The sequence below is a fragment of the Bos indicus genome, chromosome 5 (assembly GCF_029378745.1).
Source record: "Bos indicus isolate NIAB-ARS_2022 breed Sahiwal x Tharparkar chromosome 5, NIAB-ARS_B.indTharparkar_mat_pri_1.0, whole genome shotgun sequence".
In the NCBI taxonomy this organism is placed as follows: Eukaryota; Metazoa; Chordata; class Mammalia; order Artiodactyla; family Bovidae; genus Bos; species Bos indicus.
Window position 1 is genome coordinate 109702486 of NC_091764.1, and position 26090 is coordinate 109728575.

The 26090-nt window shown below is 53.9% G+C and overlaps 1 protein-coding gene across 1 annotated transcript in view; it reads right to left on the reverse strand.

Annotated features, from left to right (window-relative positions):
• Positions 1 to 404: 404 nt before the first annotated feature.
• MICAL3 (microtubule associated monooxygenase, calponin and LIM domain containing 3) overlaps positions 405 to 26090 on the reverse strand; it is a 102919-nt gene continuing 77233 nt past the window's right edge. The window contains exons 11-24 of the mRNA XM_070790373.1: positions 25318 to 25414; positions 23082 to 23229; positions 20999 to 21195; positions 19772 to 19884; positions 19623 to 19685; positions 19025 to 19198; positions 17565 to 17648; positions 14924 to 15022; positions 13255 to 13311; positions 11177 to 11284; positions 8902 to 9009; positions 8268 to 8454; positions 4969 to 5057; positions 405 to 4270 (exon numbers count right to left, since the gene is read on the reverse strand). Coding sequence (XP_070646474.1) covers positions 3938 to 4270; positions 4969 to 5057; positions 8268 to 8454; positions 8902 to 9009; positions 11177 to 11284; positions 13255 to 13311; positions 14924 to 15022; positions 17565 to 17648; positions 19025 to 19198; positions 19623 to 19685; positions 19772 to 19884; positions 20999 to 21195; positions 23082 to 23229; positions 25318 to 25414 — 1857 coding nt within the window. The 3' untranslated portion in view covers positions 405 to 3937. The remainder of the gene's footprint in view (positions 4271 to 4968; positions 5058 to 8267; positions 8455 to 8901; positions 9010 to 11176; positions 11285 to 13254; positions 13312 to 14923; positions 15023 to 17564; positions 17649 to 19024; positions 19199 to 19622; positions 19686 to 19771; positions 19885 to 20998; positions 21196 to 23081; positions 23230 to 25317; positions 25415 to 26090) is intronic.

A 26090-nucleotide genomic window follows, 5' to 3' on the forward strand; every position in this document is an offset into this window, starting at 1 on the left:
ACGTGCTCCTGGGCCTGGCACCGGCTCGTCAGGAGGACAGCGGCCTGGGGCCCCAGCAGACGCTGGCTCGGGGGGAGTTTCTGTTCCTCACCTGCCTGCCCCCCAGGGCCTTCATGCAGGCTGACTGGATGGGGGGCACAGGTGGCATCTTCCTCCACGAAGCAAGCAAACGTCTTCCACCACGCTCCCCCACCCCCAGAACAGGGGCCTTTCCATTGACAGGGACCTTTTACTTCAGGTATAAACGCCCTTTTAATACACCTACACTCTCCCCCGACCTGGCCCCGGAGCGAGCATCCTGAGGCACAGCGTTGTCAAGCCTACTCCTGAGACCTGCCTGAGTGGGCCCTTCCCACCCTCCAATCAGGAGAAAGAGGAGGAAAAGAAATACTCAGAAACCTGAAGATTGTTTGGAATTTATTCTCTTAAATAAGAACGGTAACATTTGTTAAAAAAAAAAATTAGAAGCACAACACCTTAGTTTCACAGAAAACAAAGTTTCACGGAAAAAACAAAGTTACACAATTAAATAAAAACAGCTCACAAAGAAACACACCAAAACTCACAACAGCACAGATTAAAGGCAAGCATGAAGCTTCACAGAAGGCAGGCCGGAGGTAGAAATGCGGGCATCCCTGACACAGCTCTGGCCTCCGTACCATGCCTGGAGACCCACTGCTGCTTAACGGCTCAGGAAAAGTGGGGTGTGGAACCCCTTAACTCACTGGTCAGGCCTTCAAGGCCACGCTGAGGCCACTGTCAGGAGAGACTACAGGATTCCACTGTCTACAGACACACTAAACACCAAGAGACAGCAGGAAGCTGCAGTAACAGGCCCAGGGAGTCAGACATGCCTTGGAAGCGAAGCGGTCCTCAGGGCCCCTGAAAGAGAGCCCTGTGCCCCTGGTCTCTGGTGCTGGAAGTATGCTCTGCTTGCTTTCTGAGACACTCACCCTGCAGTCTCCACCTCCACCAGGAGCCTGGCTTCTCTGCTCCCTCCAAACCCCGACCGGAACACTAAGATAGGCTAGGTCCCCAGGTAAACCAGAACTAAGGAAAGAGAAGCTTTAGAAACAGCTCCACTAGGATTGTGATTATTACTCAGGGCACAATATGTAAACGTGTACTTATACACACGAAGCTAGAGCAGTATAAGCACATGTGTGTATATATGTAAACGTGCATACATCACATTTGCTACGACTCTCGGGACTGGGCAGGGAAGCTGGATGCAGAAGTCTCTGCCTCACTAACAGGTTTTCCAGAAATGGAAGCAGACTTGGGAAGCAGTGGGAGATCTGGTAATAACCCCCTCCTGATGGCAGGAACCCAGGATGGGTCAGAGGCGTCCTGCCATGCAACCGTCCCGGCTGGTGCAGTAACACCTGGTCTCCCAGTGCTCACTCGGCAGGCCCACCACAGAACCCAAGTGCCACGCAGGCCTGTCTAGGGATGGGGGCAGGCAGCGCCCAGCCAGACAGCCTTGTGTGTTAAGATCATCTTTCCGTAACATGACAGACAACGAAGCCTTCCTCCCGTCCCATGTCTGTCGCAGGGACTGGAAGGACAGCGTTTCTGATCCCCATGACCCCCACCTGTACACTTCAGTTCTGGTTCCCCACCATACGAGGTGTAAAGGGGAGTCCTCTGGATGAACAAAGGGCCTCAAAACCCGCAACTGAGGGTCTTGTATTCAAGGGGAAAACGTACCATCTGGGGTTTTCTTTCTTTCTCTACCTGTTCTCCAAATGTTTCCTATGGGCAGGTGCTCTGAGGTCAGGGTAAGGAAACCTGTGCCAGGCCCACGAACCTGCAGCAGCCAGTGTAAAAAGCTTGAGACAAACTAGTTACAGACTGAGAACAGAAAAGAGGGTTTCTACATCAAAAGCACATCACATATGAAGATGCTAAAGCAGGTAGCAGCCGCAGGCCAGGCTGCCAGAGACAGAGGACGTTGGACTAGGTTCTAACTCACGGGCTGTGTTTGTATTTTTGGCAACAGCAGTAATTGTGGTGGAAGAGGCGAACACAAGGGAAAAGAGGGAAACGCCCCAGACTAAAGGGGGCAGATGCACAACAGCCGACCAGTCACGGCTCCCCTGGCCCCACCTCCCGGGGAATGGGGACCCGGGTGTGAGCCATGCTCCACGCACTACTCACTCCTGCTCAGAGTGCAGCCCAGGGCACGTGCCAGGACCTGGCCTGACAACTGCCGTCCACAGCACACATTCTGAAGCCCTCCAACACCTGAATTTTTCTGAATCTTTTCAAATCAAGGTTCCAGTTAACCAAAACTTTAGTTTGGGATTTTTTCTATTAAAGGAGCAGAAGAAATCAATGTCATGCCATGTGTAACGGAGACCCATGTACTGCTCCTCTCCTGTGGAGGGGAAGTGCTGGTGTCTTGGGGCGTGTCCACACTCAGAGCTGTCTTTCTGAAAGCCCAGGTCTCCAAAGACAGCTACCCACTGGACCCCAGTGCTCTGGGCACTGGCTCACTGCTGCCCACAGGGTACCACCAACCAAGGCTCACATCCTGAACCTGCATGCTGGGAGAGGTGCGTCTCCCTCAAAATCAAGAGGGCCCACAAGCCTTTGATTTAGTCACACGCCCAGCTCTCATCTTCTATCCCTGCTTCAAAGAAGGTTCCTCTTCTCTACGGAACCCTTTTCTCTCCACAGCTCCTAAAATCCTAAAGCCCACCACGCTTCCAAAGCAGACAGTCGGACAGCAAACTGAACCAGATCAAGTGCGTGACCAGGAACGGCCTGACCTCTGCTGGCTTCACTCCTCTGCAGATGTGCGCAAGAGGCTGAGCGCCCTGGCTATGTGCTGAGCCCCAGGTGGTGCTCACCTGCTCAAAGGCACATGTCCCCGTCTCTGCCAGCCCCTCCCCGACTCGGGCCCTCAGCACCTCATGAGAAAGATGGATTATAAGGGGTTTAAGGGGTAGCAAGTCCTTCGTGGCTTAAACATGGCTATAAAATGTTGGTCCAACCTGCAGGGCACCTGCAGACTTGCCCGGATCAGAGACAGCCACACGCAGCAGCAGAGCTGAGCTCGCCTACGTCCCACGCCCGGGGCTCAGGCAGTTCCGAAGCGCGGTCAGAGGAGCAGCACTCCCAGCCTCCCGTCTGAGGACCAAGAGAACCACCCTGTTCCCCCTCCCTTTGGGAATCCTACGCCCAGCTCCTCTCCATCTAGCCAATAACCTGTCCTTTCCACAGGGGGATTTCTGTGGACGGGAGGACACCTGTGACAGGTGAGAGCAGGGCCCTGATGACTTCCTCTCCTGCCGGCTGCAATGAGCTGGCCTGTGACCAGGCGGGGCTGCACAGGTCCCCAGGACCACCCGCATCTGTGGGACTGTGGACACACCACACAGGCTGCTTTGGCAGAGAGTAGGGAGAAGTGGCTTTAAGGAAAAAAACACTATTTTTCACAACAAAGGTGGTTCCGTGAGCCCTTCTCTTCCTGCATTCCAAGATCAGAATAAAAGTGTTTTCAGAAGTGGGGGTGGTGGCACTCGCCTCCTGATGCAGGAAGATGTTAAAGTGGAACCAGCCAGGGCCTGTCCTTCAGCGGTCACAGATGTGGGGAGAGCAGCAGCAGCTGCCCCAGACACCAGGGCAGCGAAGGGGACAGAAGAGATCCAGTGCAGGTAGGCCTGTGTGCAAACCCTGGGACCTTCTCACAGTTCCACGCTGGGCCTGAGGAGCCCACCACGAGGGACTACGGGAAGGCCCTGCCGCCCTGGCTCGTCACGTGGGTCAGTGCTAAAAGTAGCCAGTTCTGAACTCCTCTTCTCTGGACAGGCCTGGGCTTGGCCCCCAGGTGTCTGATGGATGTGGGCAGGTCCCAGGGCCCGGCAATAAAACTCTGAGACTTGGAACAGACGGCACGAAGTGTGGGCGATGCCGCTGACCTGATGGTGCCCTACTGACTCACAGTGGGCCAGTGAAACTCCCCTCGGATCTGCACCAGCACCTCCGACAGCCCATAGAGGAAGGGGACTCCGAATGCAAGCAGCTGGCACATGAAAAAGGAGTCCGGAGGGTTCTGGGCCGCCTGATGCCCAATCGATGAAATGCTGCACTGGAGGTGCTGGCTCATCCCCTTGGCCTTGTCGCAGAGGCCGAGCGAGTGACGCGCCACCCAGCCAAACAAGGAAGTGAGGCTACCTGGGCTTCTCTCGGCAGGGCTGGCACTGGTGCTGGGCCGTCCACTGGCGTCTGCGGCGGGGCTGTCCTGCAGGGGTCCCCGGGCCTCCTAGGAGAGGAAGATGACTGAGTGAGGCACCACGTCTCAAGAGACGGTGACACCTGGCTGTGGTCGGCTGGCTGTTGTCACCAGGCAACCCAGAGACGTGCCAGGATACATATCATGGGGATCGCAGGAGTCACGGTCCAGAGGTGCCTGGCCCTTCCCGTGGGCTCTCTGCCATCCCAGAGGCCCTCTAGGAAGCAATGGTCAGCTGCCGACACACACAGGGACACCCCATCTGAGAGGATACCAAGCTCACTTTAAAAGACAAGCAGGGAGCTGACTACGCTCAGTTTTTTAAAATAAAGTTCTTAGATGAGTGGTCCCTAGAATAAACAAAGTTAAAGGAGTTGGCTGCAGAACATTTATTTCAAGCCAAGTCCTTTTCCAGCGTCCTCCTCTCAGGAAAGGTGCAACTTTCAAGGCAAAAGGCTTTTTTATACAGAACAAACAGAAGGGAGGGGTGGACACGCTCTTCCCAATGTAGCTCAGGTGCTGGCAAGAACACTTCCATAGTGAAACCCAACATTCGATGAGTCCTGACATGCTGCCCCTCCCCAAATCAGACCAAGACCACTTCTCAGACCCTCCCACTCACAGGAAGGGCTGCTCAGTGGTCACTCAGGGCCTGTTGGCCATGCCTGAGCTGCCACCACACTGGACGGTCACCTGGTGCCCCCACCCCTGCAGCCCAGCCCTGTTACCTTTCCAGACAGAGGCACCCCTGCCGGTCTCTTCCTCTGTGCAGGGCCAGACAGCCGGTAACAGTAGTGTGGCTTGCAGTAGAATTTACCTGCAGGCATCAGGGAGCAGGGGAAGAGGTAGTGAGCAAGTCTCTGAAATGCCGGACTTGACCGCTGGTCTTGGCACATGCGTCCCCATCGCCCCAGCCCGACCTTGCCCAAGCCAGGGTTCTCGTCCAGGGAGGCCAGGCCCTCCTCTTCCCTGTGCCCGGATGTGTGGAGGCCACGGAGCCATCACCCAATCAGGGCCCAGAGCAGAGACTGCAGCCTGTACAGCGGGGCCAGCAAACAAAGTGGCTGTGTGTGCAGAACAAAGATGTGGTCACATGAAGGGCTGGAGGAGCATTTCTGGGGGAACCGAGAGTGAACACAAGTGCTGGAGGCATGAAGGCTGCCACGGGCGGGGCAGCACCGAACATTAGCTCTGCCGTGGCCCTCTGGCAGCCATGTGCGACTTGGCGCTGGTCAGATTGCAGCTCAGATCCTTAGTGGGTCAGATCAGCAATAAAGACAACGCAAAACAAACCAAAAAACCCTACAATCGACTGTGACTAGAACAAAACAGAATTAAGCCTAATAAAGAGCATCAGCGTGCACACGGCATCCTCAGGGTCCAGTAGTGTTTCCCAGTGCTCAGCTGTGCCCACCTGGGCTGCCTGGGTCCTGGTGTAACCTTGTGTCCCGCTGCATAACGTGTGTGTCCTGCTGCATAACACGTGTCCTGCTGCGTAACACGTGTGTCCTGTTGCATAACGTGTCCTACTGCGTAACACGTGTCCTGCTTCATAACATGTGTCCTGTTGCATAACATGTGTGTCCTACTGCATAATGAGTGTCCTGCTGCATAACGTGTGTCCTGCTGCATAACACGTGTCCTGCTGTGTAACACGTGTCCTGCTGCGTAACACGTGTGTCCTGTTGCATAATGTGTCCTACTGTGTAACACGTGCATCCTGCTTCATAACACGTGTCCTACTGCATAACACGTGTGTCCTGCTGCGTAACGCGTGTGTCCTGCTGCGTAACGCGTGTGTCCTGCTGCGTAACGCGTGTGTCCTGCTGCGTAACGCGTGTGTCCTGCTGCGTGTGGGATCACAAGCTTGACTGATGCCAACCCTGGCTTTTCCCATGACACTCGTAGTGGAATTCAGTCACAGAGGGGCGTTTTTTCCTCAACCCTTTCTTTACTCCCACTTATAGTCAAGGTTTTGAAAATTAAAGGACAGACCCTGTTAGAGAAACTGTTGAAACTGGAGTAATCCCACTCATCTTTCTCATTTGGAGAGAGCGGCTCCTTTAACAAATTAACTTTCCTATTCTTGAAGTTAAAAATAAGAGGACCTAACAAGAATATGATAGGAAAGATCAATGAAACTGATTGTTCTAAAGATAAAACTGACATCAGACTAATTCAGAAAAACAAAGAGAAGACTCAAATACATAAAATCAGAAATAAAAGGAGACATTACAAGTGATACCACAGAAATACAAAGGATCCTAAGACGCTCCTAAAAACAACTATTTGTCAATCTAGATAACCTAGAATAAATGAATAAATTCCTAGAAACATAATTTATCAAATCTTAGTCATAAAGAAACAGAAAACCTGAACTGACCAGTACTGAGTAAGGAGATTGAATCAGGGATTAAAATTCTCGCAAAACAGAAAAGCCCCAGACTGGATGGTTTCACTGGTGAATTCTATCAAACATTTAAAGAACTAACAACAAGCCTTCTCAAATGCATCCAGACGACTTACTCCCAACTCATTCATGAGACCACCATCAACCTCATACCAAAAGCCAGATAAGGAGACTGGGAGAAAACTATGGACCAATATCCCTGATGAACACTGGTGCAAAAATTATCCACAAAATATTAGCAAACCAAATTGAACAGCACTTTGAAAGGATCAGACACCATTATCAAGTGGGATTTATTCCAGGAAGGCAAGGAAGCCTCACCCACCGCTCTCCAGAGTCCACCCAGGACAGGTGAGGTGCTTCCTGACACCCTGAGCGTCACGGCTCCCTCCTCCTCTGCACTGTCCAAAGTCAGAGTCTGCACTATGCCCTGGAGCCCACAGCCGTTCTCACACTGAATGCTGCCAGGGCACCCCACGCAGGACCCAGCCTGCTTACACTCCATCCACCCCACAAGAGAATGTGTCTCCAGGTGTGGCACAGAATCTAGGGGCAAAAATACTTGTGGATCAATTCTCTGGACCTGGAGAGATCCTTCCAGGCAAACCTCACAGACAGAAACACGGGGCAGGCTTCATTCACCAAGCCCATCAGGGAGATCAAAGGTGTTCTCTGAAGACCCGGTGTGTGCGGTACGGAGAGCTGCACCCCTGCCCTCGCTTTCCATTCGTGTAACCAGAGGACCAGGGGCCACAACAGGGGCCAGCTTTCCCCAGCTCCTCTCACTCACTATTCAAAGAGCCTGGATGAGGGACTATCTCCTCACTGCAGGGCGGCCCCCTCCTGTGTGAGGGCCACCCCACAAGGATTCACTCCCCCTCCTGTTCACCTGTGTCTTTTCATCACTGTTGGATCAGTAAGACGGCCTCTCACAAAGTCCCTCTGGGGTCCTGTAGGAACGGGTGTAGAAATCATCAATGTCTTGGGTGACTGTTTGCAGTTAACCCCAAGGTTTTTCAGGTGGCAGACATGCCTCTCCATTAGGCTTTGTTACCAGTTCGCATAATCCTCCACCTTCTGCCTCGTCAAGGTCATCCCACTATGAAATCAACAAACACCGCAAAAGGCCAGGGCTTGACCAGCACAGTAAACCAGATGAAGGCCTGTGCCACGTGTTCTCAGTTCCACAGAGATGCGGATGCAAGAGAGAACGGGTGACCATGCGCACAACTCGGGCACCTTCGGGAACCAAAGTCCGAGAACAGCAGCCAAGGACGCAGTTTCAATGTGCTGCCACTGACCTCAGGCAAGAAACGTGGCTTTTTGAGACTGTGATTCTTCTTCTCTAAAGCAAAGATAAAAAGACTTATTCTCCTTGGGCCCTTTTCATCTTAAGATCCTGCCGTGAGGTAGGAGAGCACGTTATCTGTGAAGCCAGGGCAGGCGTTTAGGTAAACACATGCCCTTCTCTTCTCCATGGTCACCAAGTCATCTGTGACACTGCCTGGTGACTCTGTGGACGGGGTGGGAATGCTCACGAGAGGCAGAAAGAAAAGCATCTGTGTGAGCGAGCAGTGGGGGCCGTGTCCAGGTGCACCTCCGGCGCAGGGAGCTCACCGTCCTCGAGGGCGTAGGCATAGGCCGACAGGCGCAGGGTGGTGGCGCAGTGCTCGCACTTGAAGCAGCTCCGGTGGAAGAACTTGCCCTCGGCGCTCAGCCGCTCCATCACGTAGACCCGCTTCTGGCAGAAATAGCAGGTGTCGCTGCCTCCCAAGTTCTGCGGGAACTCCTTCTTTATGGAGCCCTGGGGGACAGAGGCACAGGTCAGGGAGAGGTCTCCTAGCACTCCCCGGGTGCACGACCCTCACTAAGCAGCTCAGCCTGGGGACCAGAGCCTCGTGCCCACCCAGCACTCGGCACGGAGTCTGTTCTCTGCCATTTATTAGCGATCAAACCAAGTTCTTTCAACAGACTCTGATCTGAAGGTGCTCCTGTGGTTCTCCATGGACACAGGCTCCTGGACCCTAGAGCACTCACTAGGAGATTCTGTGTATGCCGTTCACACAACATTCTAAACAACAATTTCAGTCCTGGAAGGTCAGTTGCAAAATACAGACACCTCAGAAAAAAAAAAAAACCACACCACATGGCACATAGTGGCTGCGTATGTCACTAGAGCTACTTAGAGCGAAGCAGGCGTGCTCTCCAGAGCTGCCTTATCCAGACAGACAGTGCCCTTAGCGTATCTTACCAGTTCCTTCTTGTCTAGAAGGGTTTTGGGTTGTTCTTTCCTTTGAAGCTGATTGGCTATCTGCTCAGCCAATGAGCTCACTCCGCCCGTGTACATCTTTATATACTTCTATTGGTTGGAGATTGTAAAATGACCAGAAAGAAGGAAAATGAGAAGGAAATAAATAAATAAATTAAGAAGACGGCGGGGGGGGGGGGGGGGGGGATGTTTGAAAGGTATAAAATGAACACAAGGTGCAGCAACAAACATGCCAACACAGTGCCCACGAGCAGGGGACAAGGTGTCAGTGTCCACACGCTGGCACCAGCACAGGCGGGGGCAGTGGCTGCAGGGACAGCGAAATTCAGGAGGGAGAACCTGGCCTCTCTCACGTCTCTGGATGAAGTGAAGGCGACGCGCAGGCGGGAGGACGGTGGATGTGAGCAGACAGCAGTGGGAAGGGCCTACGGCCCAGTGGCTCAAATTGCATACGAAGAACTCGAGGGGACCCCCCCGCCCCCGCCCAACCTCGTAGACAGCAGGCACCAGACAGCGGGCACATCCCTGGCCTGGAGAGGGCTTGGGGTGCTGCTTCCTCATTTCCTGACAGAAAGACAGCAAGGCCAACTCTCCGCCTGGGTAACGTGTGTCCCCGGGGATGACGTCCCTCCTCACTGGTGACTGCTGCACTCAGAGCCTCTGTGCTGGGCATCAGAGGCCCTGGCTTTACCAGGAAGGACCTTCCTCTGCCTGTTGTCCCATGGAGAGTTCTGTGCTCCCCTGGGCCCTGAGGCCAAAGCTGTCCAGGCCGGCCAGGCCACTGCTGAAGCCGCTGCAGGAGTCTGCAGGGCTGCTGTGGAAGCCAGATGTGCTTCCATCCAGGAGGGGTCCTTCATTAAGTTGAAACAAGATAAAAGAAAAAAATCCAACCACCTCAATCCTTTTTCCAACAAAGCTGAAGAAGTCACAGGAGAAAACTATGCATTTCAATGGCAAGCCTTCTTGTGGAAACCCTGCTTTGAGCTCATCTGCAGGGAGTGAGGCCCAAGCCTCGCCTGCAGCCTGTGTGTGACACTCTCAGCAGCCATGTGTCCGCAGGCCTGAGGAGCCCTCTCTCTCATTCTGCACCCACAACATGCAGGAGGGCTGGGGATGCCAGCAACCCCGGCAGGCGGCCATATGGGAGGGAACCACCAGCCTGAGCACCAGCACATCCCGGCTGGGGTGAGGACCAGAGGAACGCTCCGGGGAAACGCTCCATGGACTACGAGGACAGCAGTGGCGCATCAAGCAGTTCCCAAGGTTCAGCTGGAGCTGAGGGCTCAATTATATTTTCAATTTAAAATAGGGAGATTTCCAAAGATTAGTGCCATTTGCTCATTAACTCACAGCTCATACCCATCGGTGGTCGAGAAACACAAGTGCTTCTTGGACCGAAGCCCTCTTAAGATAGAGACGTGAGGGAAGCGCAAGCCTGGAACAGACAGAACTCAGGTGCAGCCAAGCTAACCCCAGGGGCAGAAAACAGCACATCCCCTGCAGCAGACGAGTGAGCGCACAGGCCAGACACCACGCTGAAGGCTGTGACACGGAGCAAGTTCGGGGTCATCCCGGCTCAGCCGGGACCCTGTGCTCCCATCAGAAACCAGCACCCTCAGCAAGCGCAGCCCAGGGCTGCCTGGCACAAAAGCACCTGCCACCTTCAGTTCTCTGTTTTTGAGCATGAACAGCAGACGGTTTTCCTCTCCCGACTCTCAAGAAACTGTTGCAATGTAGCTATCTCTGGACTGACGCTGTGGCCACCACACATGCACTCCATTCTGCACAGTCTGCCAGCAGCTCAGGAACAGGGACAGACAGAACAGGCCGAAGGCCCTGCCACCTGTCTGCAAACCCTGCACGTCTGGGTCAGCTCCATCACAGGACCCAGCAGGGCTCATTCCTCACATGATTACAGTTCAAGAGGCACCTGGAATACTGGGTAGCCACCACTCCCTTTAGGAGATTTAATTACACTACAGTTCTTATTTTATAACGCATTAATAGGAAGGCACGTGGAGTTAAAAACGCTCTATCACTAACTGGTGTGGTTGGAACATGGCGAATGTGGGCCAAAGTGGACAGAACTTGCTGCAGTGAAGCGAGCAGCCGCCTGAACTCAGCTGGACGCCTACCACCTTCACATGCATGACGAACACACACAGCTGGGTCCCTAAGGAGACAGGAAGGACGTTTGTGTGGGAGAAGAGAGTGGAGGCTGGAGAGGAAGCAGCTTTGCCCGACTGGGCCGAGCTACCTGTCGGAGGGAGTCGGAAGAGGGGGAAGCGGGGCGGCTGGCAGAGCGGAGGCTTAGAGAAAGCTCCCACTGATCGACCAAAAATCGACGAGAAGGCTCAGGCTCTGGCTATAAGATACAAGATGGAGAAAAAACCAAAGGAAATGTGAAATGAAAAGTCACACACTGTCCTGAACACAAGCAACTTGGCAGTTTCAGACCCATCTGGATTACAAATGCAGTAAAAAAAAAAAAAAAAAAAAACAGTTCCAGAAGCAGCAATGGCTCATTCCAGGCGGTGTCCAGCCCACACGTCCTGTGCAACCTGCCGAGCCCTTCATGGCCTGAGCTGGAATCTCTCTTGGGCAGAGGGGATTCCACCAGCACATCACTCTGCAAGCCTGATGTGGAGGGGACCACAGGGACAGCAGATCTGCACTGAAGCTCGCTCTTTGTACATAAAAGCCGGGAAAGTGGCTCCTCCTTCTTCTGGTGGGGCTGAGAGAAGCCAAGCTGACCCTGGAGCCAGCCCCCAACCCTCTGCAGTCCCCATGCAGCACGTGGAGCTAGTGGACCCAGCAGCCAGATCCTCCGGGCCCCAGCGAGAAGGGGCTGAGAACTCCGCAAGCAGTAACTGCTTCGTTTCCTGCAGGTTTGGGCTGAGATACCTGCGGGGTGCAGGGAAGAGGCACCCCTCGGCTCTGAGCTCCCCTACTTCAGCTCACACTAACTGCAAAGCTTCAGGTGTGATGGGGTGATGGCGAGTGTCATCAGCCTCTGCTTTAGAGGCTCAGATAGAAAAGACCAAACTCCCTGGACAGTAGAGAAGCAGGCGAATGCACAGCTGGATGGGGGTGGTGGAGGAACAGTCTGGCAGGGACATAAGCAGTGACCCTCAAGAGCATCTGGACGGGAACCCTGCACTGAGGAACCTGGAAACTGGCCCCGGGATGATAAAAGGAGCTTCCTGCCAACCTGACCGTTTTCCCCTGCGCCCCGCAGCCCCAAGCTTCTAGCTGCTGCTCTGTCCAGTCTCTCCTCTCATTCACCACTCTTCCCTCTGTTCCTGCTAAGGCTCTGCTTCAATCAAAATCATCGTGATCCCCCCTCAAATATGCATTCCCCAAAGCAGAGGGTTTGGCCCTGTTCAGTGAAAAGGCTGAGACTTCTTCTTGAGAGGAACCAGCCTGGGAAGAAGGATGAAAGAGGCTGGGCACATGCAGAGAGGCCATGGTCACACGGGTGACGTGGAAAGGCCACCCAGCCCCGCCTCCTGCCCCAGGGACCTGCTCCCGTTGCCCTGGTGACAGTACGAGACACAGAGCTACTGCTACTTTCCTGATGGGCCCGGGGGAGACGAACTACTGCTCAGTCACGAGCACACTTCTCAGAGAGCAAAGGCAGAGGGAAGCCAAAAAAAGAGGAGAAGGCCCACATGAAATGAACAGCGAGAGCTGGTTCTCGCTCTGGCTGCAGAGAGGCATCCACTCAGGGATCAATTAAAGGGTAACGACAACCAAGACCGTTCCATAAAGTCAGCAGGCTTTTTACACGGGCATCTCTGCTACTCCTCAGATTATTCGATGGCCAGGTGTGACTGGCGGTCTGCCCCCTAGTTTCTCAGACAGAGGATCGACAGCTCCGCATCACAGACTCCGCTGTCACCTTCCTTCCCTGCCCTGTCCTCTTCATCCTTGAAAATTCCCCACGCTGGTAAGAGCTCTGGCTTCCTCGGGATTTCTACCTCGAGATCCCAGGCTCGCGGAAGAGCCAAGCAAATTCCTCCTGCTTCTGGAACCTGACCCTTGCCCTGGAGTCAAAGGCACGTATTTATGGGTGGGAAAGGGGGCTGAGGGCAGGAGGAAGAGGCCTTTCATAGAAGCACACATCTGAGGGTTCTTTTCTGGAGTGGACAGATGCTCTCCAGGAATGCTATTCCCATGGGTCATCACTGCTAGCAAAGAGTTCTGGCTCTTGGCTGGGTGACCAGAGTGCAAAAAGCAAGGGCCAGGGGCCACGCCCACCTCCCCCCTGCCCCCCGCCCTAGCGTGCCGCGTCTGTGTGGCTGCCAGCGTCCCATGCCATGGGCATGCTTTTACCCTTTCGTGCTGGGGGCTCTGCTTGCCACGGCTGTCGGCATCAAAATCCCTGTGTGTCTGTTGGCAACAAAGCAGAAACTTAAGCTCCATCCAAACTCTCTATCTGGACCTACTGAGTGACAGTGCGACAGAGTCAGAGTTCATTTCAACACACATCCTGCGGCCTGCTGCCCCCAGCAACCACAACCCCATCCACTTCAAACCCCCATCACCCAAGGACAACTCCCAGCACAGCTGTCCTCCTACAAGCCAGCCACATGGATAAAGGGCTACGGTTAGTACAAAGGTGGAGCAGACACGTTTCTTCCACAGAGCAGCACACGGCCAGGCGTTCAATGGGAGGTTAACAGGAGAGGCAGGTTAGAGGGGTGAAGCTTTCCACAACAAGACATTAGGAAGGAAAGGTGGGGAGGTGGAAATCGGCTGGAGTAAATGACCATGACAACAGTCCACAGGAAACTCTAGGGTGGGGCATGGTCCCTGAACAGGATCACAGGACAGGGCGAGGAGAACAAAGAGCTGTGCACGGAAGGACAGGCCCGGTACACAGGCCCCTGCTGTCCTGAGGAGCACTCATGGGGCTGTGGAGGCCTCTGGTCACTCTGGATAACCCAGGATTCACTGTATGGCCCTGTGCCTGTGCAAAACTGACCCAAAGCTTCCAAGTTTCTCTGGAGCCCATGAGCAAGTGGGTCCCTGAGGGCTGGATGAGGCCAGGACTCAGGCTCCAGAGTCACACACTCGGGCTCAGCTCTTAGATCACTGTTCACTGCGTGACCTGGCCTCCTGACCCTCCGCCTTTGTCTCCTCAGCTATAAGAGGTTGACGCTAACGGGACCTGCCTTATAGGTTTATTGTGAGAAGAGACTGAGATAACACAGGAAAGCGCTCAGAACTCTGCCTGGCTCACAGGAAACGCCTGTGGTTGTTCTCTGACACGGACAGGGCCCAGGGCAGTCACAGCCCCACAAGGGCTCAGGGTCCAGACCCAGGGACATCGGCTGGGCCTGCTCATCAGACACAGCAGAGGGTCACCTCCTGAACAGGCTACCATAGCTAAGGAAATGTCTTTCCATAGATCCTGCCTTTCTTTAAAATCACTGTTTTATTTTACAGGGACGTGCAACACAAGTCAAAAACACTGTTCTGTAACGCACTTTCAGTGGGCGTGCTGGCCACAAACACATGTGTGGCCCACTTGCCATGAAGCAGTTCTCCAGTGTCTGCCTGGAGAGCGAGAGGGGTGGATGGAAGGGCAGCCATTTGTTGGCAAAAGCCAGGTAAACAGGAGGCAGGCTCGCAAAATCCAAAGGAACCAAACTCATAAAGTGAAGCCTTAGAAAAAGCTTCCAAAGTCCACCTGAACTGAGTCTCCCTGGGCAGCAAGACCAACATGGCTGACTCCAGCAGGGCTGCATGAAAGTGTGCGCAGGCTGTCAGACCTTGTGTCTGGGTCAGTGTAGTTTAAAGTTTAGTTTACAGCTGCACAGTCATCTTCTTACGATACAGGACTAGATTAAACCACCCAGGGTTTGACCGTACAATTGCTACCCTGAGGTGCACCAGTACCGGTCACCACGGAAACAGGGGGACTCTGACTTGGTCTCCACCCTAGCCACCCACACAGGCAGGCAGGCACACAGGAGGCAGAGCATGCAGAGGGGGTCACCTGCTGGCCGCCATGTGCCCGACAGGGAGGCGGAGTAGGGGGAGGAGAGAGGGTGATCACTTTTTTGGGGCAGGTCCGAGAACGCTCCTTGTCCCGTCGCTTTTACACCAACAGACACAAACAGAGAGAACACAGGTGAAAAGACGGCCACATTGAGGCTGGTTCTGGAAGGACGAGAGGCTCCTGCCAAAGGCATCCTGAGACCCCTCCCCGACCCGGTGCCTCCGTCAGCACAAACCCGTGTCTTCAGGGAGCGCCCGCCCCGCCTGCCATCAGCCTCTGGTTGGAGGCGCACTGTCTGCAGATCCGAGTCTCGTGCAGCCGCTGTGGGCTCAGGACCTACAGTGCAGCACTTTCTAAATCCCACAGACCTGGACCACATTCTTCTTTGTTGGTTTATCAAGAAAGTTGGGGGCAGAAGAGAGGGGCCCAGGACATACCCTCACTCACACTCGAAAGGTTCTGGGAGATGACCAAGGAAACACAGGAAAGAGCAGGAGACAGGAGACAAAAAGAGCACCTCTGCCAACTGACACTGCAGTGTCCGCAGACCACTTCCCCAGATGCCCCTTTCCACGGCGTCCACTTCCTGGGGGGCTGTCTCTAGCGTAGGACCCTTTGGTGCTTAACAAACCACCAGCTTCCTAGGTCAGAGGGGCCTCAGCTTCCTCTCGCCCAGACCGACGTGTGGGGTGCTGCTTGCAAAGCCTGGGAGTGGGGAGGCAGGGACACCACTCCTGTCTGCACCCCCAACCCCCCAAAGGAGTCCTCCCGTGTCCCCATTTGTGTGGCGCCTGGCAGTGTTCTCTCCCTCAGGGACTAGGTGTAAGGCTCGTGACACCCCCCAGTCAGTGCTGGGGATGTGTCATCCGGGACGCGATGCATCCATGAGGGCGTGAACTGGGGTCCCGGCCCCCACAGCGGGGAGGCTGACAATTCTGCTTCACACAACACACAGCACAGGTCTGACGCTGCAGAGACCCGGCTGTGCCTTCTAACCCGCATCTCCGCTGCCCCTTCCCAGACCAGACTTCACTGTAAGGGTTCTGTTCTGCCTTGAGAAGCTGGCAGTACGTACTCAACTCCACTGACCGCGACCGCAGACCACCCGGATGTGTGCAGGCAGCACCCGCACGGGCTGAGGCTCCAGGCGCCCCTGCAGCCTGGCGGAGTCCCTGCCCTGGACCGCTCCAGGATGTGCCACTCAAGGCCATCTCTTCACCCAGAGACTCCTGTCTCAGGCCACCTCTGTGACGAGTGTAAGAACCTGGCAAAGTAGCTCATCTTCCCTTTCAGAGATCCTCCATTAAAGACTGATCTTTAAATCAAAGGGTCTACTCAAGGCGAAGGGTAAGTCAGTAAAACAGAAATCAATTGCTAACGAGTTTTTCTCAGAAGACCACCCTTCCCCAGGCACATGAAGAGGCAGCTTGGCTTTGTGGTGAGTCTGGACTCTGCTCAGAAGCTTCCATTTCAGCCTCACAGGCCTGCCTTTTGTGCATATTCTTAAAAGAAAGGTTAACAAAGAAACAATCTGCCCTAAAAGTCATTAAACTAAACCTAACTCACCACCCCCCAGCACTTCCCAGCACAGGAGGGCACCATGGCCACACAGCGACCACCGCTCAGAACCCCAGTCCTCAGTGATTCCGAACCACGAGTCAGCACACCCAGGCCGCACTCCTGACGCAGGAGGGACGGAGCAGAGGCCTCCCGTGGCCGGCGGGCTTCCTGTGACTGCCAGGCGCCACCTCCTCTCTCTCTGCCCCACTCTACCATGTAGAAGTCGCTCTACAGGAGATTCTGCAGAGATTTCAGTGAAAATTTCTAAAAAGGATATACTAAATGTAGCAAAAACACCAATAAAGCCTACAGATCCATGTCCATGGTTTGAAACAAGGAAAACAAACCACAGTTTGAAACTATTACCTGGATAACATTTTCCTGTTTAACAGGAAAGGCCCACTGCCCCGAGCCCCAAACTCAGGATGGTCCTCCAGGGGTCATGCAGACATGAGTCAACTAAAGGTCAACTTGGGTTTAAAGGTTATAAGAGCAAAACCCCAAAGACTCTGGAACCTCACCACGCAGTCCCAGCTGGTTTCAACACTAAACAAACAGCTCAGCCTGCTCACTGGATTCCCAAAACCGAAGGGGTTATAGAGGTCATGTGATACTCTTAGTGAAAGTGAAAGCTGCTCAGTTGTGTCTGACTCTTTGTGACCCCATGGACTATACAGTCCATGGAATTCTCCAGGCCAGAATACTGGAGTGGGTAGCCTTTCCCTTCTCCAGGGGATCTCCCCAACCCAGGGATCGAACCCAGTTCTCTCAAATTGCAGGCGGATTCTTTACTAGCTGAGCCAAAAGGGAAGCCAAATAATACTGGAGTGGGTCACGTATCCCTTCTCCAGCAGATCTTCCCGACCCAGGGATCAAACCAGGGTCTCCTGCATTGCAGGCAGATTCTTTACCAACTGAGCTATTAGGGACGCCTGATACTGTCCGTACTCTCTGTTAGATCTTCCTGGAGTCTACTCAAATGCGCACAGATCCCTACCGGGGGCTCCAGTGAGGCCTCCACCCAGCTGGCTCAGAGGAGGAGCGGGTGGGAAGGCCTGGGCCCGGGCAGTTCCTTTACCTGTTTCCACTGGGGGGTGGGAGCAGAGCGACCCTGCTCGGGCAGGCAGCTGGACGGCTGGCTGACCCCACGCTCCTGTGTCGGCTGTGACACACAGGCCAGTGTGGGGAGGGACAGCACATGGAGACAAAAAAAACAAAAAAAACACACATTAAGGTAGAAGACACAAAGATAACCCTCACAGCAGACAGACACACATCTAAGAACTGAAGAAGGGCTCAGAGAATTAATTCTACAAAGTTACAGTTATAAAGAAAAATATGTAGGTTACACTTGTGAAAAAAAAACAAACCCTCAACTAGGTCAAAAACAAATGCAAAGGAGTAGACAGACAGAGCTGTAATTCTGAGTATCCTTTTCCCAAGCTCACTGCTCTGAGCCTAAACCACTAACTGCCACTTGGAAAATGAGGCGTGCATCTCAAGGACAAACTTCCTCTGGCAGACAGCATCCCATGTTCCCGAGGTGGGACGGGGCCTGGGCTGCAGGCTCCTCGGCACGGACGCCTGAGGCGTGAGGATCTGAGCGAGCACCAGGCGTGAGAAGACGTTCAGGTGGTGGGCCCGGCCTGGTCCACAGGAACAGGGGCTGATGACGTGGAGGAGGTGAAGAGGAGACGCGCGCTTAAGCACCAGGGATCTGGGAAGAAGCTTTCGGTGTGGACCGCACTATGCCAGCACCTCCTCTCATGAGAAGCCAGAGTGACTTCTGGACGAGCAAGAGGAGACGAGACGGGACAGACATCGCCGGCCAGCCCTCAGCAGGACTCGGGGGAGTGAGGTCAGTCCACAGAGTGTCTTGACAACACGCCCACTCTTGACCTCGCCAAGGACAGTCTAATAAGGCAGCTCTGTCAGCAGAGTGTTCACCTCCATGCTTATCATCAGCGATGAGAAACAAGTCAACACTCAGCACCAGAAGAAGGGTTAAGAAAGGTGTAGAGTGCACACTTTGGAAGAGACTCGTAAGGAGTTCAGAACATGGAAATATTGCCCAAAGTTACGGGAAGAAAGCAGAACAGAAAAGTGTACAACAATGACCTCAACTATGGAAACGAAGACGCACTGAGGAAAGACCCGAAAGAGACACGGCAAAACATCAGTAACACTATAGGGGCCTTAATTACCAACGTTATTCTTTTCAGCATTTTCCTCAATAAGCAGAAGCAGAGGTTTCTGTGACTGAGGTTGATCAGGGCAAGCGCTGGTTTATTACTCATATATGTATGCGTGTGCACACACACCTACGTGCAGAGACTGAGATCCCACCACACTGCAAAGGGCCCGGGTGGGCGTCTGTCACAGACACCTGAGACCTGCCTGGTGACGCAGTAACCCTTGTCCCTCCCCACACAGACGCCGCCTCGAGTCCAGAGCCCTCGGGGGGTCTGGGACATTCCCCATCTCACCAGCCCCCTCCTCTGAGGTCAGACCAGGTCCTGGCGGGTGAGTGGGGCCTACCTGTCTCCTCACACCCACAGACTGTGGAGGCGCGTTCTCCTCAAACTTGGCCAGCAGCTGGGTTGCCATGTACTTCACTTTGTTCTGGTTGCCGAGGGCCACGTCCATCCTCCGGTCGGTCAGCGTGCTCACCAGGGTGGGCCTTGCTCCTCTGTGGCCCCGGGGCGTGTCCTCCTGAGGAACATGGGCCCCGAGAGCCGCCTGTGTCAGAGCAGCCCCCCTGCCCCCCCGGGCCTGGAGCGATGGCTGGTCTCAAGGTTAGAGCGCTCCTTGCGGTTCTCATCTCAAGATGGACTCAGGGCGGGGGCAGCAATGAAGAGGTGCTCCGGCTTTTGCTGGTGTGGCCACATCCCGGGAAGGCCCCTTGCCCTTCACCATGTGTGTGACCCCACAGAGAAAGGAAGGCTACATGCACACGAGTGTGCTCCGGGAATACTCTCCAGAGAACAGAGGCACAAGGCCACAGGAAACATCCATGCCCACCCTCCTCACGTGGATGAACTGGAAAGATCCAGCAATACCAACTCGGACATTGGGGGATTAAGCCAGGAAGAGGCATACTACAGTTGCTCCAGCAAATCCCAGGCATTTCTCTCACCTCCTCTGACTGGCTGGTCTTTCTCCTCTTCCCAGCACCATCCAAGTCTTTTTCCTTCTTGTCCTGCACCAAGAACAGAGGGAAACCACGTTCCTTCACTCTGCACCTCACCTCTAGCTCTGCAGCTGGAGGAAATCCCATCCGCTTACCTTGGGGGAGCGCTTCCGAGAAATAGTCTGCCCGAGTTTGCTCAGGAAGGAGATGGGGGACTTGGTGCTGGCTATTAGGACAGCCCTCTCCTCCGCATTCAGGTCTGAGGCGTCTGAGGGCAGAAATCAGCAGTGTTCAAGGACAGCCCCGAGGGCGCCTCCCCGCAGGAGGGCCAGGGCGCTCTGAACCTAGCAAGAACGCCCGAGAAAACGCACACAGAGGCCTGCACGCGAGACCTTCTCTTCTCCATGCACACAAACAGGACCAATACTTGCTCCGATCAATTTCAGTCACAAAACCCTCCGCTTCTGCTTTTCAAAAACTGCAATCTGCCTGTGCGTGTGGGTCACAGCAGAGTGCCAAAGCCTCACTTTGAGGATAAAAAGTTCAAGCAGAGATAGAATGGGAGAGACGTGGGGAAGACAAGGTGCAAGCCAAGCCATCGTTCTGGGGTGTGCAGACAGCTGTACTTAGCTTCACACGGAGGGGGGCTCTCCCTGACGGGCATACTGATGTTAGACTTGTGGATTTCTGTCGCAAGAACTGTATCGCTAACAAGAAAAAGCCTCAGAGGTCTACAAGTACATGGCTAGAAGACGCTGGAGAATGGCACCTCAAATCTCTGGATTCCAACGTTTTATTAGTGACAACAGTAACGCTGAGATAATAATTGAAATAACTAACATTTATGTAAGTGCTTCCATTCGCCAAACATTCTTCTCAGCATTTCACAATCTAATTATCTACACGTTGCCCCCATTTTATAGAAGGGGGAACTGAGGCACAGGGAGGTTTAGCGACTTGCCTCCAGTTGAACAGGGGAGGCAACGGGGTGCAAACCAGGCCAGGCACCGCGGTCAGCATGCGTAAGCACTACGACGCTTACTTCATCTGCCTCCCGGCAGCCTGAGGGCCAAGGGAAGACTTCTGGAAACACTAAAAAGCAGGAGAAGGAAGAGCAGCCAGAGAAAGAACAGTCACAGAGGAACGAGAACGAGGCAAGTGTGGTCCAGGATCACAGAAGCCAAGAGCAAGACAGAGTTTCAAGGGAACAGACGTCGTTCCAAGCACTGAACAACGCGGGAACAGGAATGCTCAAGGATTCAACATTCGCAGGTGTGCTGAGCAAAAAGGGTCAGAAGGAGGGCCTGCCAACACCCGCAGAGAAGCGGGTCTGATGGAAGAGGGGGCACAGGGACCCATCCAGCAGCCCCGGGGACCCTCACCTCGGGAGGGGAGCGAGTCCTTGAACATCTCGTAGAACTGGGTCAGGTACATAACCATGGACAGCTTGTCCGGCTCCCCTACTGAGGCCATCTCTCTGCCTGTCATGATGGGAGAAATGCCCAGCTCTTTCTCAGCAATGTCGAAGGCCAGCTGGTTATTCTTCTCCACATTCTGCTCATCCAAAGAGTCAAAATCTCTGAGGAATAAGATGAAGAAGACATGTCAAGACCATGCTTGACAGAGCCCCAGACCAGAAAACAGTGTATCATGGAGTAGTCATTAAAAAGCCCAAGTTTAGGACCTCAGTGAAATTGGACAGCAAACCTATCTCACTTCTCAGCTTGCTTCCTCTTACTAATAAAATCAAATCATCCTCAGGAAGAACTCCAGATTAAAGATCTACCCACAAAAGACAAGAGGGAAAAGTTGGAAAACAAAACATTTCTCCAGTAATGTAAACTTCTTACTAAAATGTAGGCTCAAGGAGAAGAGCTGTTTTTCTTATGTTTCCCCTGCACCTGCACGTGGTCTGCGTGTAGTAACCTCGGGCTCAACAGGGAACAGGTCCTGTTTGGATGAGGCTGTGTTTAAAAAGCCTGGAGCCATCACCCCCGCATCCACGGAGCTGACAAGCTGTTGATAGACTAGGTCGGCTCTAGTGAATCATACTCGGCCTTCTGCTCACAGGGAAATTCCAAAACTTTCCTCAAAAGGTTATTTCATTGCAAGGTCCCTGAGTTTCCCTAAGTACTTAGATTAACGAACATTTCCCACTGGGTTTCAGGCTTCCTGCTATTCAGTCAAGTAAAGACTGATAGCTTCCTTCATTAGGTGACTTCAGACTAACCGAGAAGGCCTTATTTTATGTTAACCTACTCACTTGTGTAACTTTTTCACTTGCTAAATTCCTTTACTCTGTATATTAAGCCTATTAAACTGTGGAGGCCTCATCCTGAGTGAAGTCACTACAGCCTGAACAGTGCCAAGTTAACGACTCCGGGCTTTGTGTGCATCAGGAGGAAATCCCCAGGCCCCTGGAGCCCCTTCGGTCCGTCCATCAGAAGTGCGGCCCCATGCACCGGCCAGGCTCCCTCTGGCGCTTGTGACCCCGGCCCTCTGTCCTGCTCTCGCTCTGGAGCAGAAGTGACTCACCTGGTCCTCGTTGCAGCACTCCCGTGCCATTACCACAGTTGTCCCCAAGCTGCCCCCCAGAGAGGGTGACTAGGTGACTTCCACTCGCTTTATATCTGCCTCTACATGAGCCAGGGACCGGGCACCAGAGGTCACTTACTTTATCCAAGCAAATCAGAAATCCCCATTTCTAAATACCAGGTGAGGCTGCTTTATTAGCATAAATGGGAACTAGGTCTTTCAGGATTCCTTCGGTAATCATTTAAAATAAAACAGACACAAAAATGGGCCCGTAAGTGGACCTAATGATGAAAGGACACAGTCAGTCAAGATAATCCCACGTGCTCTGCTCGCTTCTGGATCTTTCTGCTTGGCTTCCATGGTTAAGGACCGCCTGCAGGGGCAGCTGGGTGCATCAGGCACCAGCTGACCTGGGTCGTCCTGCTGCACTAGTCTGCGTTTGATGAGCACAGGACGCCCAAGAGAGGAAATGGCACCACACAGGGAGGTAAGGCCACCTGAGTGTCACGAGCTTGACACTCGCATAAAGTGCAGGAGACAGAGACAATGCGGGCAAGCCCCGTGAACGGAGCAGGTGCTCTGCCAGGAGGGACACACGTGCTTCGGGTCCCACCCAGCCAGACTCTCCTCGTGACCAGCAGCACTGGACAGAGAGCTGGCTGCATGCAGAGCTCAGCTGGGGCCAGGAAACAGGGCTTCCCTTCATGGGATGTTAGCAGGCTCAGGGGGTCCATTTCGCAAGTATGGAGACTTATACACTCAGTTGGCCACTACTGGGCCGAGCCACAGAGCGCCCGAGAGACAGAGCTTTAAACACGGCTACATCAAGACCAGTCACAAGCTGCAGAGGAAGCACTGCGCGACGTGTCCCGTTCTAGGAAAAGGCCACCTGAGCGCGGGGAATACGGATGAGGCCGAGCCTGGACTCACATCAGGTCAGGGCGGTATCTGTGTATGATGGCACACAGGGCCAGGCCACTCTTCCACGACATGGTGAGGTCCGTCACATTCACCCCAGCATAGCCATCGGTCTGCCGCTGGCACCAACCCAGCAGCTTGCTGGAACGAGCCACAGACTCTAGAACAACAACAACGTTATTATTGGAGGTGTGGTCACCTGGGAGCCTTGACAGAGAATCACATAACCAGTCTGAAAACATTGAAGGCAGGGACAAAATAGCTGTCACTGGTTTTCAAAAGTAAGAAGCTATTTAACTGGTATTACATAATTTTTTTTTTTTTTTTGGCTACACAGTGTGGCTTATGGGATCTTAGTTCCTCAACAGGGGCTGACTGAACCCGGGCCCACAGCAGTAAGAACGCAGAGTCCTAACCATGGAACCCCCAGGGAATTCCCGTGAAGTTTTAGGTAGGCAAGAAACTCCCAATTTATACAGACTCTGAGGTCAACATCCATGCCCCAGATGACAGACTACCCGTGGGTGACCTGGACCCAAGCACACTGAAGCCCAGGGTCCCGGCGGCTCTCCAGGACAGGGTTGTGGAGGGAATGACCACCTGCTGACACCCTCACACCAGCGGCCCTGAGATCTCCCTGGAGAGCTGGCAGCAGCTGGGGGAGGAAACGCCTTCCCTCCAAATCAACACTTGGAGGACCCAAGAAGAAAGGTTCAGTCCTGTACTTTCCAGGTAAAAGCAACTCCGCAGGATCACACAGGCGGAGCCAAGGACCCCAGAGCGGCAGGCTGAGCCCTCAGCAAGACAAGCCGTCATGCCCTGAAACACTCGACACAGAGACAACACACATCCGGGGACATTTTCCAGTCACTGATGTGTCTCCTAAAATATGAAAAGCCATTATAAAAATCCGTTTTTTGTAACTGCATCAGAAGAGTCCTGACGTAGAGCATTTAGAAGAATCTGGTAACTCCTATTGTGTCCAAAAAAGTCTGTTCCTTACCTTAGGCAGCTGAAAATATTTAACCTTGTACTGATCACTAAGTGCTTTGTGAACATAAGATAAAAACCGCATTTCTGAAAACCCTGTTTTAAGTCTTTCGGGGAAACAAATCCTGAAACGACACAGAGAAGCGCTGCTGGCGTCCTCGTCTGATCTCCTGGCTCCTAGACTAACTTCATTCAGGCGTTTCCCAAGTCTATGTCCATCGGCCCAGTGTGTACTGGACAACCTCAATAGTTCAGGCTCCAGAACGGCAGTGAACAAAGACACATTCTCCAGGGAATTCCCTGGCGTCCAGAGGTCAGGATGCCTTGCTTTCACTGACAAGGGCACGGGTTCAATCCCTGGTCGGGGAATTAAGGTCCCACAAGCCATATGGGGCAGCCAAACAAGACACATTCTCTGCTTTCAAGGAAGATGATCTTGATATTCCAACAGCACGTCAACTTCAAGATGCCCACGACAGAACTCAAACCTCAGAACAGAACCTTCAGCCCCACTTCCTTATTCAGGCTCTTCAGTGCTTCTGGCTCCTTAATACTCCCGGCTACCACTCTTGACACCCCGCTGTACACCAAGTGTTGCAGTGAACACCTCACCGCGCCCCCAGGTCCTCATAGCCGGAGTGAGGCACGATAGGCACCCCCATTTCAGACACAGAAACCCAAGTTCAGATGGCAAGGCACATCCTTCACTGACGGGCACGGTTAGACTGGACACAGTCTCCCTTCTCATCCACGGCCTCAACGTCAGGCCAGTGAGCCGGACATGGATGCAGCCCTAACTACCTACTCGGCCCGGTGCCCTCCTCCACCTGGCTCACCTGCAGTGACCAGTCACTCTCCTCCCGAGGAACTCTTCAGAGGCCTCACCAGACACAAAGTACAGCACGGGCTCTGCCTCGACCATCGTGTCCCGCAGGCTCGTGGTCCTCAGCTTTGAGGCCATGGCTTCTCCGATAAGACCTTCCCCGCAAACCTGGGCTGGCATGTGCACTCAAAGGCCCCCGCACACACACCCCGCCCTCTCAACAGCATGTATCCAGTTTCTCTCCACTCCCTCGTGACCTCTGAGACCAGGTTTCCCAGCCCTGAAGCACTGCTATTTCCTGGCTGTCGGGCTGACTTGTGTATCACGGGGCAGAGCAGTCACGTCCCGTCCAGTGCTGATGAGCACTGTGCACACCACAGCCCAGCCTTCACACAGAACACGCCGAGTTGGCTGAAAGGCCGAACCGGGACTCACCGTTGCGGGCCAGCTTTGGGGTGGTTCGGGAATTCACAAGGTTCTCCATCTCCAAATGAACGTCTTTTGTGTCTCCAGTATCATACAGATGGCGCACCTGGCAGGAAGGTTATAAGTCGTGAAGAAGGGAAATCACACACCAAGGAACCAAGGCCCACCTGAGAACAGAATGCCCACAGTGAAAACCTGGGAAATGTGTGGTCAGAAGGGGTAACGCCAGCCTTCACCCCTTCAGGGACGCAGCGGGTCACACACACAAACACACGCGCTGTGAGGACCTGTGACAGACAGACACCTGGCCATGGCGGGAGGGGCTTGCTTAGTCTCTGCTGGGCCATGACTCCTGCCCAGTAACAGCAGGTTTCACCCCTAAACACAGAGGCCCAGTGTACAGTCTAGGACACAGATATCTTGAATGAGCTGCTTTCCCAATGTTGTTGGACTCTTTGGAATTACTGTGTTTTGTGAAATGTCACTCTTGGTGCAATAACAAGGCTTCAGACGTTCTGAACTGGACGACAGTATTTTTCACTTGCAGAGTCTTATCTTCCCAAGTCCTCTCAAGGGACCAGTCAGTCTGCAGCACAAAGACCCGGGGAGCTGGGGTGGTGGTCTCCATGGCGCAGACAAGGAGACAAGGGCAGGGGAGGGGAGGGCCCGGGCACAGTGACTGGTGGCAGTGAGGCAGGTGTGCACCACACGCCCTGCCCAGGGCGCCAGGGCTGTGCCCTGCTCGTCACTGCACACCCGCCTCCCTGGGGGCTCCATCTACT